At 42.4% G+C, this 15759-nt stretch overlaps 1 protein-coding gene across 4 annotated transcripts in view; it reads right to left on the bottom strand.

Annotated features, from left to right (window-relative positions):
* The window catches only part of CADM1 (cell adhesion molecule 1), a 177630-nt gene that overhangs the window by 33363 nt on the left and 128508 nt on the right, over nt 1-15759 (bottom strand). For all 4 annotated transcript variants that reach the window (XM_082778060.1, XM_082778057.1, XM_082778058.1 and 1 more), the window contains exons 6-7: nt 5936-6035; nt 2695-2867 (exon numbers count right to left, since the gene is read on the bottom strand). In XM_082778060.1, the coding sequence (XP_082634186.1) occupies nt 2695-2867; nt 5936-6035 (273 nt within the window). The remainder of the gene's footprint in view (nt 1-2694; nt 2868-5935; nt 6036-15759) is intronic.

Here is a 15759-nt window from a genome sequence, read left to right as displayed (position 1 = left end):
TCGTGCCAGCAGAGGCAGATAATCCCAGCTCATCTCACACCCTGCACTGGGAATGGTGCTGTGCAGCAGACTCTTCCTTGATAAATGCAAAAAATGAATGTTTGCTAATTGTGCCAGAAGTTTCTAGAAAAATGTGTCTGCCCACTCCCACAGGGAGGAAAAGCGTGAAAAGAATTTTAAAAACAAGCATATTTCCAGTCTGCGTCAATGGGATTAGACATCCTTACACCATGTGTGAACAGAGCAAGGTGTGTTAAGCACAGATTTGCAGCGGTTATTTTGCAAGTCCTGGCTGCTCGCAATCATTTGCACTTAATGCCATTTAACTGCTGGTGCATTTGTTTGTCCGGAGGCTAAACCACCCCTACCTCCCGTGAAGGTGTGCCTGCCCCATGCCTCTGGTGGGGACGGCCCCATGTGCACGTCCCCCCACTCCCAGGGGAGCTGGATGCGGGCAGGGAGCACCACGGTGGCCACTGAGTCCTGTCCACAGCTGGGGCAGGGGACAAGCAGCGAGCACATCCTCCCACTATCTTTCACACACCTACAGAGGCATTTTTGCAGGGATACAGACTGCATAGGCATGTATATTATTCCTTAATTTCTATTCCTTAATTTCAGCAAAGGCTGGAGAAGTGCTTTCTGTTGACACGTGGACTGAGACCAGCAGCTCCTTTTCACACTCAACCCAGCCACACTGCTTTCCTTTGGTGACACCTTGAGTTAGATTCTATGCCAAAGGGCTTCAGATGATGACCACAGCCTAACCACTTCCACTACATCAGCAGCTCTGGAGGTCTCCCTTCTCGATTCAGGTCTAAAGGAATTCTTTCTGTTGCCCAGAGTGCTGAATCATAGCAGGACGCTCCCAGACATCCAGGAACGGAATGGGATGGGATGTAAAACAATTACTTAACAGAGAGCTCCTGACAGACCATGAAATGCCTCCCTACATGCCAAAATGCCTACTGGGTACCTGAGCTAGAGTCCACGGGTTAATATCCCCTGGGAAGCTGCATCACCTTTACAATAACACCGTCTCCTCCTGGGAATTGAATCACAAGGGGTGAAAGCTCTGATGGATTCCTGTGTAATCTGATTCTTGCCCACATCAAAAACATGAAATAATTAATGATTGTGAGAGTTAATATGAGGTCTAAATGGCTTACTGAGACCACATTTACAGGTGAGAATGGTGTTCCATCTCCAGAGCCCACCAAATCCCTGGTGTGTCTGCAGGGACACACATTTCAGCTAGATCCTCTGTAATGGTTCCTCCCGAGCCTTACAGAACCTGGGCACTAACCAGGTCATTAACATTGGTGAGAGTTATTCTAGCACTCACTTGGGCCAAAATAGGTACATTAAACTACACAAGGAATTAAACAACCTCTTCTATAACTGCTTTACTGCAGTAGCTTTCCATGCTTTTCATGGGTTGCTGCCTGTATCCTATTTCAGCTTCTTTACTACTTCCCCCAACATTTGCTGTTTCTTCAGATAGTGATGTAAACAGTCAGTTTTACACCAAGAGTGACTTATTCCACCATCAATTCATATCTGACTTCATTTTGTAAGCTGGAGTATTTCGGAGCTACAGGCACTAGAGCACTACCTGTATGTTGCAGTACAGGAGTCCAATTTCAGCTCAGAGCTGTAAGGTTTGTTATCAGCTACAGTCTCTGGGCAAGTTTCTAAGACTGAGCCCAAAACTGGTGACATACCACTGGCACCGGATAGGTGATATTATGTTCCCAACTATTTACTGGGATCAGAGCAAACACAAGAGAATTTGGACTGCAGAGCTTCAAGCAGCTGTTGCATGGATTGAACTTCAAACCAGAGCACGTCACTGTCCCATCCGAGTAACAGGCAACACCCACCAAAGCTTAGCAATGCCACACAATAAACACTCTAACAGATAAAGTTCAAATATGCAGCCCAGGGGACTTGTTCACAATTAAAGTGGGGGATCACTCCTCAAGTGCCTGCTGAATCTTCATTATGTGCAACACCTCATGACAAGAGAACAACAAGGTTTAGAGCAATGGCAAAATAATACAGAGGAACCGAAGTATTAAAGTAGGTACTTAATAGCACTTCAAAAAGATGCTGAGACATGTTTTAGTGTCTGCTCAGCAGCCACATATAGGCTTAAGACATCTCATTCCTCCAGTTTATTTACTGGTTTGCAATTATCCAGGGATGCTGGCTGATTCTTCAGTCATTTAACTTGCTAATAAAAAACAAGGAAAAAAAAAAAAAAAGAAAAAAAAAGCCAACCCTGCACCATTGCTGAAGACACTGGAAAAGTCATTACAAAAAGGAAAATATATCGGAGAAGTCCTGTGAGAACTGTCAGGCTAGAGAACTTCACAGTTCTCCCCATGCCTCCGTTCTGGCCTTTTCTCAGGCCTCATCTGACAATGCACAAGTGTCATAGCAAGTCCACAAAGGCAGCTCCAGAGAAAGGAACTTAATGGCTCTGCACCTGATGCACGACACCAAGAGTTACAGAAGCAAAAGAAATGCTTTTCCAGCCCCTACCCCAGCCCAGTATAATGTAGATGTGTTGGGAGCTATCTGTAATTCTTGCAGAAAGCAAAACGTTAACTTCTTTAAAAGCTTTCAGAGAGAGGTATGTTGCAATTATGTGTAAATGAGTCTAGAAGAACGGTGGTTTTTCTCACGTACCGTATACAAACAGCATGTAATCCGCATGTGATTTCCCCACCGCGTTTGAAGCCTCACAGCGGTATGTACCATTATCTGTTTTGTTTAGGTTACTAATGAGAAGGTTTGAACCAGACACTACAACGTGTTGAGGCATCTCATCATCTACTCTTAACCACCTCATGTCCGTAGGCCTACAGAGGAGGGAGAAAAAGAAACAGTCACATTACTATTTTCCTATGGTAAAGATGGCATCTTCAATAGTTCATCCACAGACAGAAAGCCCAAACCAAGAAAAACTGTAAAGAAACAAACACATGCTTTTGCACTACTCAAGCCCAGATGCTGTCAGGCTTCCTCAATTTAAATTTATTTTAACCCAACAGGAAACTGTATCCAGACCTTATATTTTCTGAAGACACTAATGCAAGCAGGAAGAAAGTTCATTAGTGGTTAATCATTCACTTATTCAGTAAACCTGAAATCTTTGAGATCTATGGACTAAAATGTGCATCCACAGGGTGCTCTGAGTGCAGATCTGGACATGTGACAGAACAAGTACATTTTCATGAAGTTTGAACCATTTCACAGAGAGACGTGATAGACCTATTTACCTCAGTTTTGGCTCTACTGCTTAGTGACAGAATTTTAGCCGCTAGCAAACAGGAACACCTTTCTTCTCTCCCCCAATTATGCTTCTCCAATTGGCAGCCTGTTTCCTGCATCCTTTTACTAATGGAACCAAAATGAGTATCGTGTTTGCATAATTTAGGGAACGAAATTAGCATGTCTGTTAGAGCTAGTAAAGAAAAGAAGTGCTTCAGGGCCTGGGGAATTCTTGTTAAGAATAAATAAATAATTATTACTATGAAAACTTTTAAATAGCAGTAGGGACAAATCAGCTACTCCTATGAGACAGCCTTCGCCAGCAATATATAGCAGTTTTTAGGACAACTGAACACTAAGTTCTTAAAAAGGGGAGGTCTACAGGGTAAAACATTTGTCAGACTGCCTAGTTCCAAAGACGAAGTTTGCAAGTCATATTCTACTGGGAGCTAGCACTGTTAAAGGTATCAAAATAGCCTGGGCTTTTTACGGTGTCCATATGGGAGACTACCGTAATGAAATAGAAGCTCCTAAAGTCTCAACATCCCAGCCCCACAACTGGAATGGACAAAATACTGAATAAAATCAGTTGCCTGCTACAAAGTCAACATCTGGTTTTGGGCAACAGCTTGGTGTGCTCTTCCTTGCTTTCCCATCCATGGCACTTACTGCCTGGCGAGGCTGCAGAACACGCCGCTAACGTGCGAGCCTCTGCCCTACAACAGCAGCTCTCCAGACAGCAGAGCCACAGTTGCAGTTTTACCTCAACATTGTTGGAAAGGTTTTGATGCTCCTGGCTACAGCTTTCAAAAGCTATTAGTGATTTTGGAGTCCCAGGGTTTCACATGCTGCATGCGCTACACAGCAGCCTGTTTTCAAAGATGTGAATATCCTAAAAGGGATGGTTTCATGGTTTCAGCATATTCCCACTTCTGTCACGGGATTTTGTTGTTTTCTTTAACTGTCTAACCTTGGACATTGAAAACTTAATACCTATATTAATACCAAAACAGTAAATTCTACTTTCTCGTGTTTTGTTTTTCTCTGAACTTCCCCCAACCCAATGTTTGTGTTGCAAAATATTGCAGAGAAGGGATTTTAACAGAAGAAACATCCCTGTTCATCCTAAACCTCTGCAAAGGATTTTATGAAATTTGTTATTATTTTTTTCCCAAACAAAATAATAATAATAAAAAACTAAACAGAAACATTTTACTGCACATTTTCTTATGCCTTGAGAGAGACAGGTGAAATGACCTACATAAGGAAATTCCTAGCACATTACTAGCATCACCGTAACATTAAGTGGCATACAGCCTGGGAGATGTGTCTGTCTTAGTTAACATGTGTATGTCTTATTCATAGCCTGGAAAAAAAAAAGGTAAAGAGGCCTATTCATTAAATTCCCACATGATAGCAAATGGGAGGAACTGCAGTTACCCATGAGAGGAGAAATGCAAAGGGGCTTTGACAGATTCTGAGCAGGGAGTAGATATTCAAATGGGATTGTTCAGTCTCTAATGTACAGGGAAGGAATCAGCCACATGCTGAACAGAAGAAACTGAGAAGTGGAAATAAACAAAACAATCTAGGTGAGGTAGGACACTACCGTGGAGGATGACAGTATCACAAGCCTTCTCACTTCTGAGCTGCATAGACCCTTCCTGTCCCTGCCCACAGAAACAGAACTGTCAAACTGGATGACTTCAAGTTCGACTACACCTGCAGTATCCCTTCAGTTCTGGGCTCACTACCAAGGAGACGCTGACAGACTTCGGGAATGTTTGCAGAAACCTCATGAACATGATGAAAATAAAAAAGGATCGTAAATACTTGACAACCATAAAGCCAAGTGGGAGAGGAAGTATTAAAAAAAAAAAAAAAAAAAAAAAAGTCAACAAAACTTAAATTAGAACAACAATGGAAGTGTGGAAGAAAATCTACCCTCTCTTGTCAGGAATTTCCTGATGCATAAATTTCTTAAGCAATGTAAGAAAGCCTCAAGGGCATGGTATGAAGAGGAGAAAGAATACAACTTGCATTTCATAGAAAAAACATAGGCCACCAAATACGGAGGAGAATCATCATATAATCAATATAAGCAGAAAGACAGACTGCCTTACCTTACAGATCCATTCCACTTTTAGAAGTGCTCAGTTCTTTGGGCCGTTTGCACTTCTGCATACTTGCACCTTACTAGGATTCAATACACAGGCCACTGACCTTGCTTTTGCAGATTAATTGAAATCAATTGACACCTAAGCTGGGAAGAGACCTCCCTGGGGAGGAGATGCATGGCTGTGTGGCACCCACGCTACTGCCTGTCCATTCTGCATCAGAGGGCTTACTCCGCTCCCGGGAGTTCTTACAATAAAAAATCCTCAACCTTTTTTTTTTTTTTTTTTTTTTTAATATAAAAATAAATGCAAATCAAAACAGATATCTTAATTTGGCAGCATATGCTCAGGTGCAGAAAGGAGATCTCCATACTTTCTTTTTCATACCCTTGCATTGCCTTCGCAGCAGAAAATGGCACACTAAGTTCTGCAACAGCTAAAGAGGCCAGAAATGCCTACATGCATTTTTGCGTGGCCCTGCAGCATGGCCCCATCACTGCCAGACAGCCTGGTCCATCCTCTGGTAGTTTCCAACTTACTGTGGTTTTCCAAAAGCTGCACACGTCAGTTCGAGTGGCTCCCCTTCTCTCGTGAGGCCTTGCACTGGGTAATTCTGAGAAACCCGCACTTGAGGCTTATCTGCATGACAAAAACATCATTTCATAAATTTTCTTGTCAAACAGAATCAGATTTCTACGCACTGAACACCAAAAGACAGTCATCATCACTGCTTTCCTCTCGGCCCCCTCTATGCCATTTGTCTAATCAGTAAGTGAACTTGGTATTTGCTTCAAGCTGAAGTGATTAGCACCGAGGAGACGCGAGGCAGATCGGAGATCTGTACTCCGACTGAAGCACCACCGTTTCCCGGGAAATGCTTTTTGCTGCACCAGAGTTTATCTCTGAACTCACTCAAGCTAAAAGGAACTCATTTGCCTTCATGCTGAGGTGAAACCGGAGATATTTGTGGTTCTCAGAATTGATACGTTTTATCATGTATCATATATTACTGTATGACAACACTTTGTGTCCATGCATTTTAATACGTTTGGCTTTACAAGAGATGTTTGTTAGAAACACAAAAAGAAATCACAGCCACTGATGCTTTTGTTTAAACAATGGAAGATTTTAGTTAGTCCAAATGAAGCTCTTCTAAATCCTAAAATAAACACAGAGAATTAAAGCATTTATAGTTAGGGATCCAGCTTCAAACCACTTTAGTAAGACCCTGCAGGAGAAAAAAAAAAAACACACACACACACAAAACACAGTGGAGTCCATGATTAAAAAATTCATTACCTTCTATAACTGAAACAAAGATTAAAAACGCAATCTAAGCTGTAGCTAAAATGTTATCAATGCAAAAAATCAATTCAATACTACAAATGCCATTAGGCCATATATATTTTTCAGGAATTTACTCAACTGTAAGAAATAAAGGAAGGCAAAAAATCAGTATGCATAAAGGTTGAAACAATTTAAATGTTTCTCGTTCCTTTGAGAGTAACTGCTACCAAAAATATCGGCTTGCTGCATTTTATTAACTGTGTTTAACTCATTAACATGCTTCCTGTGGAATAATAGAGATTAGAAAAAAAAATCCATGTCAGGATTTAACCAATTTAAACTCTCATAATTTTCAGTAATGGAATAAGCTACACTAGTAAATCCTCTCCTGAGATGACTATACCACAAACATTTTATAAACTAATCCCCATTACAGATGCTTCCTGCAGCTATGAAACTAAGGCGTATCTGCAGGCTGGAAAGCACAGCAGCAGCACACGGATTACGACGTTCTGGAAGTGTGTTACACGCCTGAGTTGCAAAGTCCCAGTTCCTCTGGAAACACAGGAATGCAGCGTGCCTGAGAACAGGAGCTGACCCCCAAACAGTGACGTTGCTCAGCGCTTCGAGCGTGCAGAAGAGATGCGTGGAAGCCACCAGCACGTTCCAGGTGTGAGCAAAGACCATCCCTAGGAGGGCAGACACAACCTCGGTGCGTGCCCTGGAGCTGAGCCCCGTCAAAGGGTGCCTGGGCTGTGCCGTGGCAGCGAGGGGCAGGTGCTCCCCAGCCGGCAAGGTCCAAGCCCCAGACGCACAACCCAGTCCTGTGGGGCAGTGGCACAGATGCACACACAAAAAAAAACACAGGAAGACAAAGAACAGTGCTGAAATACCACACTGGGTTTGGTCTGCAACACAAGTACTTACACAACGCATAAACACAGGACGACCAGTGAAACAGTATTATGCAGCAAGTATGGCACAAGCAACACCTCACGTGCTATGCTCACACTTACCCCTCTCGTTCACAGTCACCCCACCTCGGCCATCTGCTTACTATTTACTATTTGCTTTGTGACAGTACCTAAGGGCCCATGCCAGAAACATGGATGCTATTACACTGTGTGTTGTGAAAAGACTGGAAAACCTTTCCAGCCCTATATACAGGGGAACACAAGGGCTACCCTGAACGGCATCCCTGGGCTGGGAAAGCCATGGGTGAGATCTTCTGCAGCTTGCCTCTTCTGTTGCTCCAATCCTGTTTTTAGGAGACAAATTTTAGTATTTCTAACGAGATGTTTACCAGCTGTCAATTACTTATGGAAAGCAACAATACACTGAAGGCTTGTTGTACTGAGAATAAACTGCAAGCTAAGTAAGCTCTCCCAAAGCGACAGAAACTGCCCCCCTCCACTTCAGCGTTCTAGCTCCATAGTCTCTACTAATCAAATGTAAGAAGGAAAGTGAATCTATACCATTTTGATTTGCACACTGTAGAGGTGTCACATACAATATAAATCTGGACTTGATTAGCACACATACATGTACTCGTGAAGACAAGAACATTCCCAATAGAGTTATCACAGTGAATGTCTCTTCTAAGCAGGACTCACCAGCATGCGAGTAATTACTGAAGGCACTTATGGAAATAGGAAGTGCTTCAAAATTCTGAAGGATTCAGAAGGATGGCTTGGCACTCAGGAGAACTGACATTTTAATTAGGCTTGTAGTATACAATGAAAATTTCACTTGCTTTGACCAAGAATTTGGGGGAGGGGATTTTTTTATTATTATTTTTTTAGGACACACATTTAAACGATCTTTAATCCTACTCCTACTGCTAAGCATCCCATCTCAGACAAAGTCAGAATCTATTTTCTTCAGATTATACACTCTGTTAGGTAAAGCTTTGTAAAATGCCAGGCACTGTGGGATTCTGAGCTCAGCTCCTACCTGCAATTGTGACATTTAGTAACTGACACCAGCAAGCTTGTGATGGTTTTCAAGGCCTGTACTAGCAGTTTGCCACCTATTAGCCACTTTATTAAAAAGGCCACGTTCCAGTAGTGACATCTGTGGTAGTATAATCTGGGGCTATCACCATCTCAGATGGCAGTCTACGGCATAAGGCAAGCAGCAGAAGAATTTTTACTACCAAGTGCATTCCAACAGCCTGAAATACTTAACTTGGAACTTCATAATATCATATTGCTGGATTACTAAATAAAAATAAATGCCTGCATCTACACATCTAAGCCACAATATACTCCACTGGCAGACAATTAGATCTAACAACCCCAAGCTATTTCCTAGTATGCCTATTTCTAGTGGCTTTAAAAAAAAAAAAGCCTAGTAATTTAATAAGGTACCTTTATTAAGCTAAATTCATTCAAAAGCTACAAGTGATATACAAGGTTAAATACCAGTAGTCTAAAGGTTACACTGTAGCAGCATCCAATTTGAAAAACTTATTACAAAACCATTCTGCATTTGATGAGATTTCTTTTACAACATGCATACCGTGTGCCTGTAACGCATCCGAAAGGCAGCCTTTAGAGAGGCGACAGCACGCCCTGCTCTTTGCCCCGCTGGTCAATTATGGTGTACACGAGCCCGGCCCCCTCAGCCTCCCACAGTCTTGAAGTCAGCCTGAATATGAAAAATGCTCCTTCTCCTCCCTCTCCGCCTAACAACCTGTATTTTAATTTCGCAAGCAACTGGGATGCTGACGGCTCCTCCGGTGCAGGCGGTGCCATGGGACAGCCTGGCTCCCTCGGGGCTTCACCTCCAGCTGCACTGGGAGCCGTGGGCCGTGTGTGCTGGCAGAGCTGCAGCAGTGCTTGGCTCATTCCCCCATCAGATCCCCTCTCGTCCCTCTCTGTGCATCGCCTCTGGGCTGACGCCATGCGTTTCAGGCTCCACGTCCAGCCTAATTGCTTGTGACCGAGGCACGGATAGGGCGTCCTCTTCTAAAATGATGTGAGAAACAGAGAACCTGCTGCTTCTCTTGAGAAAGGTCTTGACAAATTGAGACGCATTTAAGATGCATCTTCTGTCCTCATTTTGTCTAGTTTAACTTCTAGCCAAAGATTTCTGTTTTGCCTCCCCCTGCTAGATTACAGTTCCCTTTGTACTTCGCACATTCTCCCCATGGCTGTTCTTCTATCCTGTGAACAAATTGCTTCTCAATACTTTTTGGTAGGACAGATTTGGCCAGAGCTTTTTAAGTCTCTTCCTGGGTGGTTTCTTCCTGTTCTCCGCAATTTGTCCTATTTTCCAGCATCTTTTCAAAGTCTGCTCACGAAGGTGCCGTGCAATATTCCAGTAATGGTCTCACCAACACAGAAGAGAAAAACCATCATCTTAGCCTTAGCTCCTTGCTTCACACATGCAAGGAAGCACTGGCTTTGTCAGGTTGGTTTCCTTGGCAAAACCTTACATCAGGCTTTTTCCCACTACAGCACTCCAAGTGTTTTCCAGGATGTAGCTGCACTTCTGTGAAGAAGGGATATAGCCTACACCCGCTCACCTTTCAGAGTTTTAAAGTGCTGTGGTTCAGAAGCTACAAAAACTCAAGATGTTCTGTGCATGCACAACTCTTCCTCTTATTAAGCATTAGCCAGTTTTCTGGTCATCAGCAAAGATTATTAACAGTGATTTATTATTTTTTTTTAACTTTTTTTTTTTTTTTTAAGAACTTCCAAATGAGTCACGGGAGCACTGAAGAGCATCAGGCCAAGCACCCAGGCCAGTGCATTTGCTCTAAAAATACCATCGCTTGCTGATTACTCCCTAATGACTATTCTTTGAGATCTGCCAGTTAGTGATTTCTTAATCCATTTAAATGTGCGCTCCATCGATTATGCTTAGATCTCATTAATCAGTCAGGATATCACGTTATACAGAGTTCGGTGTCTTACAAAAGCCTAAGCCCATTATTTCTACCCATTTATTTTCATCAGAGAGACCTATGATCTCAAAGACAGGTGAGCTTGTTGTCTCAGGGAGTGCTGCCAGACCGATCTGGTAAGCCTGATCTCCTGCAGGGCCCCGGCACTGCTGCATGGGTGCATTGAGGAGCCTGCCTGGGACCCCCAGCAGTTCTCGCCCCTGCCCCACTGTGCCTGGTTCTGGTTGCTCCAGGCTGGATGCATCCTTTGGAGCTCATGCTATCACCTCGGTCCTCTCCAGCTCCAGGCCAGCTCAGGTCAAGCAGGTACTCCGAATTTCTGCCTGTGCCGTAACGCACTGACCAGGGGAACACAGCCAAGCTCTGCTGAAAACATTTATCTTGTTTGTAACGAGACTAAACCCAACGGCAGCACTTGCTGGAGACAGCACGTCTCTCTGCATGCAGTAAGTGCTGCATGGTGGCAGCGCAGGTTCCTACAACTGCCGAGCCTGTGGCTGAAGTCTTGGGTATTGCAGCCCACAAGGATGCTAATAGACACTAGATATGACTCCTGCTTGGAAATACAACCTTAAATAAAAGGGTGGTTTTCTTGGCAAATGCAAGAAGGCACGTGAACAACATCTCCCCCTGAAACACAATCAGAATATGCTTAATGAGGAAAATGTGCAGTACATTTAACTCTGTGGCTATATCCATGTAATTTCACTGTGCACAAAAGCTGCTAAAAGCTGCAAAACAAAAGAAAAACACATCACACTTGAGGTAGATGTTCTTTGGGGCCACATCATTTCCTCCGAGTTGAATCATCACACTCCAGCAGCTCCTGGTCCTCCAGCAATCTCAGAGTGATATGGCTCCTACAGTGCAGCAATCTGTCCACTTTAAACACAAACATTGCACTGAAACAGTCATTAATAACACAATAAAAACAGTCTATGAAGCATTTCTTTAGCAGGGGATGTTTTTTTCTCAACTTGTCCAACTCACCAACCACCAACAGCGGCAAACAAGTCAACCCTTCCTGCCCACACAACCACCCCAGCTGAGGTAGGAACACAGTCAAAAAAAATAAGCCTTCTTTCCCACATGCTGCTTTTGGGGGCAAACACACAAAAACACAGCTGAGGAAAAACAACCACTGTTTTTTTTTTGCCCCACCACAGCCCAGGAGCAGCACCGAGGTCCTCCTGGCACTTCCATTACCACCATCGCTCAGCTGCACACGCAGCATGAAGGGCTCTCAGGACCAGTGCACATTTTCAGAACAGGGTTTCTTTCTCAGCTCCAAATTACAGCTAAACACATACATTAAGTAAATTGCATGACTATACATGGCTGGTTTCTTCATGGCAGACAAGAGCAGACAAAACTGCTCCTGCAGCGCTTCTGACATAGTGGTACTGCAGCATGGGGCTCAGCGTGGTTTGTAATGCCAGACTGTTTGCCAACTGAGAAAATTACAAAATGGATTCTTTCAATGATTCAGCTGAAAATTCTCCTGCCTGCATTGTAAATTTAGGTACTGAATCCAAGTTTTAAAATCCATTTTGTGATTACTGTATTAATTCCTGATGCGTACCTCTTTGCAAAAATAATGACAGATGGTATTCTCAAGAGAAGAATATCCTGCAGGTCAAGCAGAGTTTTTGCCCACTTTAGATAATTCTAGCTTCAAAATCACCCCGAATATGCTTTAGTGCTCATCTGAAGAAAGGTGTTTATTTTATACAGATCCTCGTCTCTGCTTTGCTCTGTGGCCCAAACTAGCACGGTATATTGCCTATATTTTTTAACAAGGATAAACTATTAAAAGAAAATGACTTCTGGCAGCTTTTGTATCTCACTACACTCACAAGCTAGGGAAAGGTCAGGAGGAAAACAGTCTTCAATATTAAAAGAACTCAGAGAAGTTAACATAATACGTAGGTATAATAAATACAGCCATCACCTTTATCCCAACATCAAGCAGGTTTACTTAGCAGGAAATGAAGTCTGCATCAGTGACAGCAGAGACCTGGCTACCCTGTGTTTTCTCCCTAGCTTCTAGAAGGACAGAGCCTGCACTGCAGCCGGCGAGCTCTGCACGCTTTGGTCCCTTCAGGATCACAGCTGTGTGTGGCACAAGTGGCTGGTAACCCGGCTGCTGGGTACTGTGTGCACCGTGGTGGGATGCCACGCTCAGTCATGTTCAGGAGAACAGGCAGGTTTGTTGTACGTGCACGTTCCCATTTCAAAGACGTAGCTGCATGCTGCTGCTGAACACTTCCAAAACGCAGCGTCCAGACCGTACTGTATGCTCTTCATTCCCAACAACACTCCTCTGAGAAAACCTTATTAATGAGCTTGCAAACGAGCACCCAACTGGGAAATGTCACAAACAAGAGTGGCTAATGCCCCAGAAAATCAAATAACTGAACACTTGGCTGATTGTGGTGCTTTTCATATTTATAAAAAGAAAAAAAAAAAGCTTTAAATCAAAGTTTCTGAAGGGGTCAACACCTCACTGAACAAAACAACTCATTTATTCATTTTTAGAAATCTCCAGATGATAAATTACATTGATGTTAATCACTTCACTGCATAGTATGCAATTAATATTTGTACTCAATAGAAACATAAGGATTACTGGAGATGTGACGGCATACATATATAGCTGATTTTTAACATAATTGGGCACAAAGAGTTCTCCCCTCATAACAGCAGAGGCTGTAACAGATTCCATCAATGCACGTTTTAGAGGTATACATGTAGGTATTAAAAAAATGAATGTGTAATTCATTATAACTTCAGAAAAAAATAAAAAACAAACAACTAAAACCAAGATAAAGTGTCAAATGAGGACCTCATCTCCAGTATCACATAATGACCTAAAAAAAAAAGTACCACAAAGGCTGAACTTAAATATTTCAGAGTATCTAGTTCCATTCAATTCCTTAATGATATTTTAATGCATTTTGGTGCTTCATTTCCTTTCTAAAATTACACTCAACGCACTGGTCTTCCATCCCTCACTGGATAATCGGAATGACAAAAAGAAAGCAACTTGAGCCGAAATCAACATATATTTTCAGACCAATCCCATGTAACTTATTGTGGCCATCCATTGCACAGGGTTATACGTTCAGTGGTGCAGCTATTAATCAAGTACAGAAGTGTTATTGTTACTGTGTGTACATGGCATCACTTGTCAAACTCTGCTTTTAAAAAGCACTACCAGGAGATTTTCATAAATATTACAAACTGCTTGTTTGCAGAGATTTCTTTTTAAAAACATACCCTACATTCAGATAGAAGCATTTACTCAAAAATTCACAAAGGGGCAGGATGTGCTACATTATACATTCAATAGCTTACTCCCTGAGTAGGACAAGTTAATACTCAGCATGAGTAAGTCTTACTCAGTTTCACTAACTACAGCAAAAGTTTATTTTCCCCCCAGTATCTGTGCTGGTCAGCTTCAGGTGAACCTGCTATTTATTTTTTAAAGCTTAGCTTATGGTATAATAACAAGTTATTGGTACATACTATAGAATTTTACCAGATAACACAACTGTTCCATTATTTTGCCAGAGGAGAAGCCCCTGCACACATAAGAGGAGGAGCAAGATGGCCATTCCTCTCCCTCAGGTAACAGCAAAAAAGACTGTGCCCGTCCTTAAAGATTTTATATGCTTAGCACCTATAAAGATGCTTGGAAATAACCATGGAGAAAACAAGGCACCAATAAGACAGATCACATTTACTGTAGTGAACAACTGCCTTACTCAACATTATCACAAATCCCATACTTTTGTGACATGCGTCTGAAATTACTCTGCCTATCTCCCCTTCAAGAGCATTACCTGCTTCCTGGTTCAGGGCATCTGGAGCAACCACAGCCTGGGGTGATAAGGCCAATAGTCAGTTTGAAATATGTTCCTGAAGTTACTGAGAAACTTAAAAAAAACCACACAACTCAAATCTGCAATTTTCTTTGAACTACAGCACAGACGAAAATGTTCATTTGAATTGTTTTTAAAATAAAGTGAAGTAGGTCACTTTGCAGACTTCAATTTCTACATCTTTTTTTTTTTTTCCTTAGCAGAGAAGAAGATTTCAATAAAATGAAATAAATACATATTCTAGGTGCCATCTCCAAATGCACCAAAATAAGTTGAAGTACAAATGCTCCAGATTTTCAATGACACTTAAGATCCTAATTTACAAAAAAGAAACATTTGACATACCGAGCTTTAAGAAAAAACACTTTAAAAAGATAAAAGGTAAACACTTTGAAGGGAAAATAATGCAACTCTGTAGGAAGACATGCCTGCCTCCTCTCCACTCTGGGCTGCTGCAGCCAGCCAGGCGAGCCAGCCCTGCAGCATGAGAGCACGTGCCCTGCCCGCTGCTCATCTCCGCTTTGATTCCTCTCTCCAGGAGCATTACAAAAGTCAGTCTCCTCCAGAAGCGTGTGAGAAACAAGAAAAATGTTGGAAATGGCTGAACTCTATGGGAGAGTAACCTCTGAAAATGCCTTTTGTCATTTAAAGATAGCACAAACAGCACTGAGGTCACTGTTTGTTCCCTTTTGCAGGTTATGTTTTGAGTAGTTTTCGAGGATGACGTGTGCTTCCCTTCCCTCCCCCCCCACTGCAAACTACGCATTTTTTTTTGTTGTTGTTCTGTCTTCTGTGGTTCTGTTTTTTAAAAACTTTGAATCATATCTTTCAAAATCTCTCCATTTTCTGAAATTTAGTCAGACAGAAATACATAATTATCCAAGAAGGTTCCATCCATCATCCTCCTGTCCTTCCCCAACACATTTCCTGCTTGTGCAGGATACACTAAGTGCAGAGAAATACAACATCCACTGAGAAAATACTTTACTATGTCCTGCTGGTGTTCCAAAGAGGTGGATCTGCTGTGCCCTTGGTGTGAATGGGCAAGACTTAAGGGGAGAGAACATAACAGCAGACACTTCAACAAACAACATGCAACTGATCTTGAGTTATACCTCTGTGGCTGCAAGAAAAGCAGCTAAAACCACACACACTACCACAATCACTGAATGCTAAATATTGCTGCTTTGGAGATTTGGCATTGTGCGTGCCTGGAAGGTAACAACGTGGTCAGTGAAAGTGCATGAACAGCAACTGGAAGAGATCTGTTCTGATTGCAAAT

The sequence above is a fragment of the Aythya marila genome (assembly GCF_965140915.1).
Source record: "Aythya marila genome assembly, chromosome: 23".
Taxonomy (NCBI): domain Eukaryota; kingdom Metazoa; phylum Chordata; class Aves; order Anseriformes; family Anatidae; genus Aythya; species Aythya marila.
Note: the sequence above shows the minus strand (reverse complement) of the source record. Positions and strands in the feature narration are given on the sequence as shown.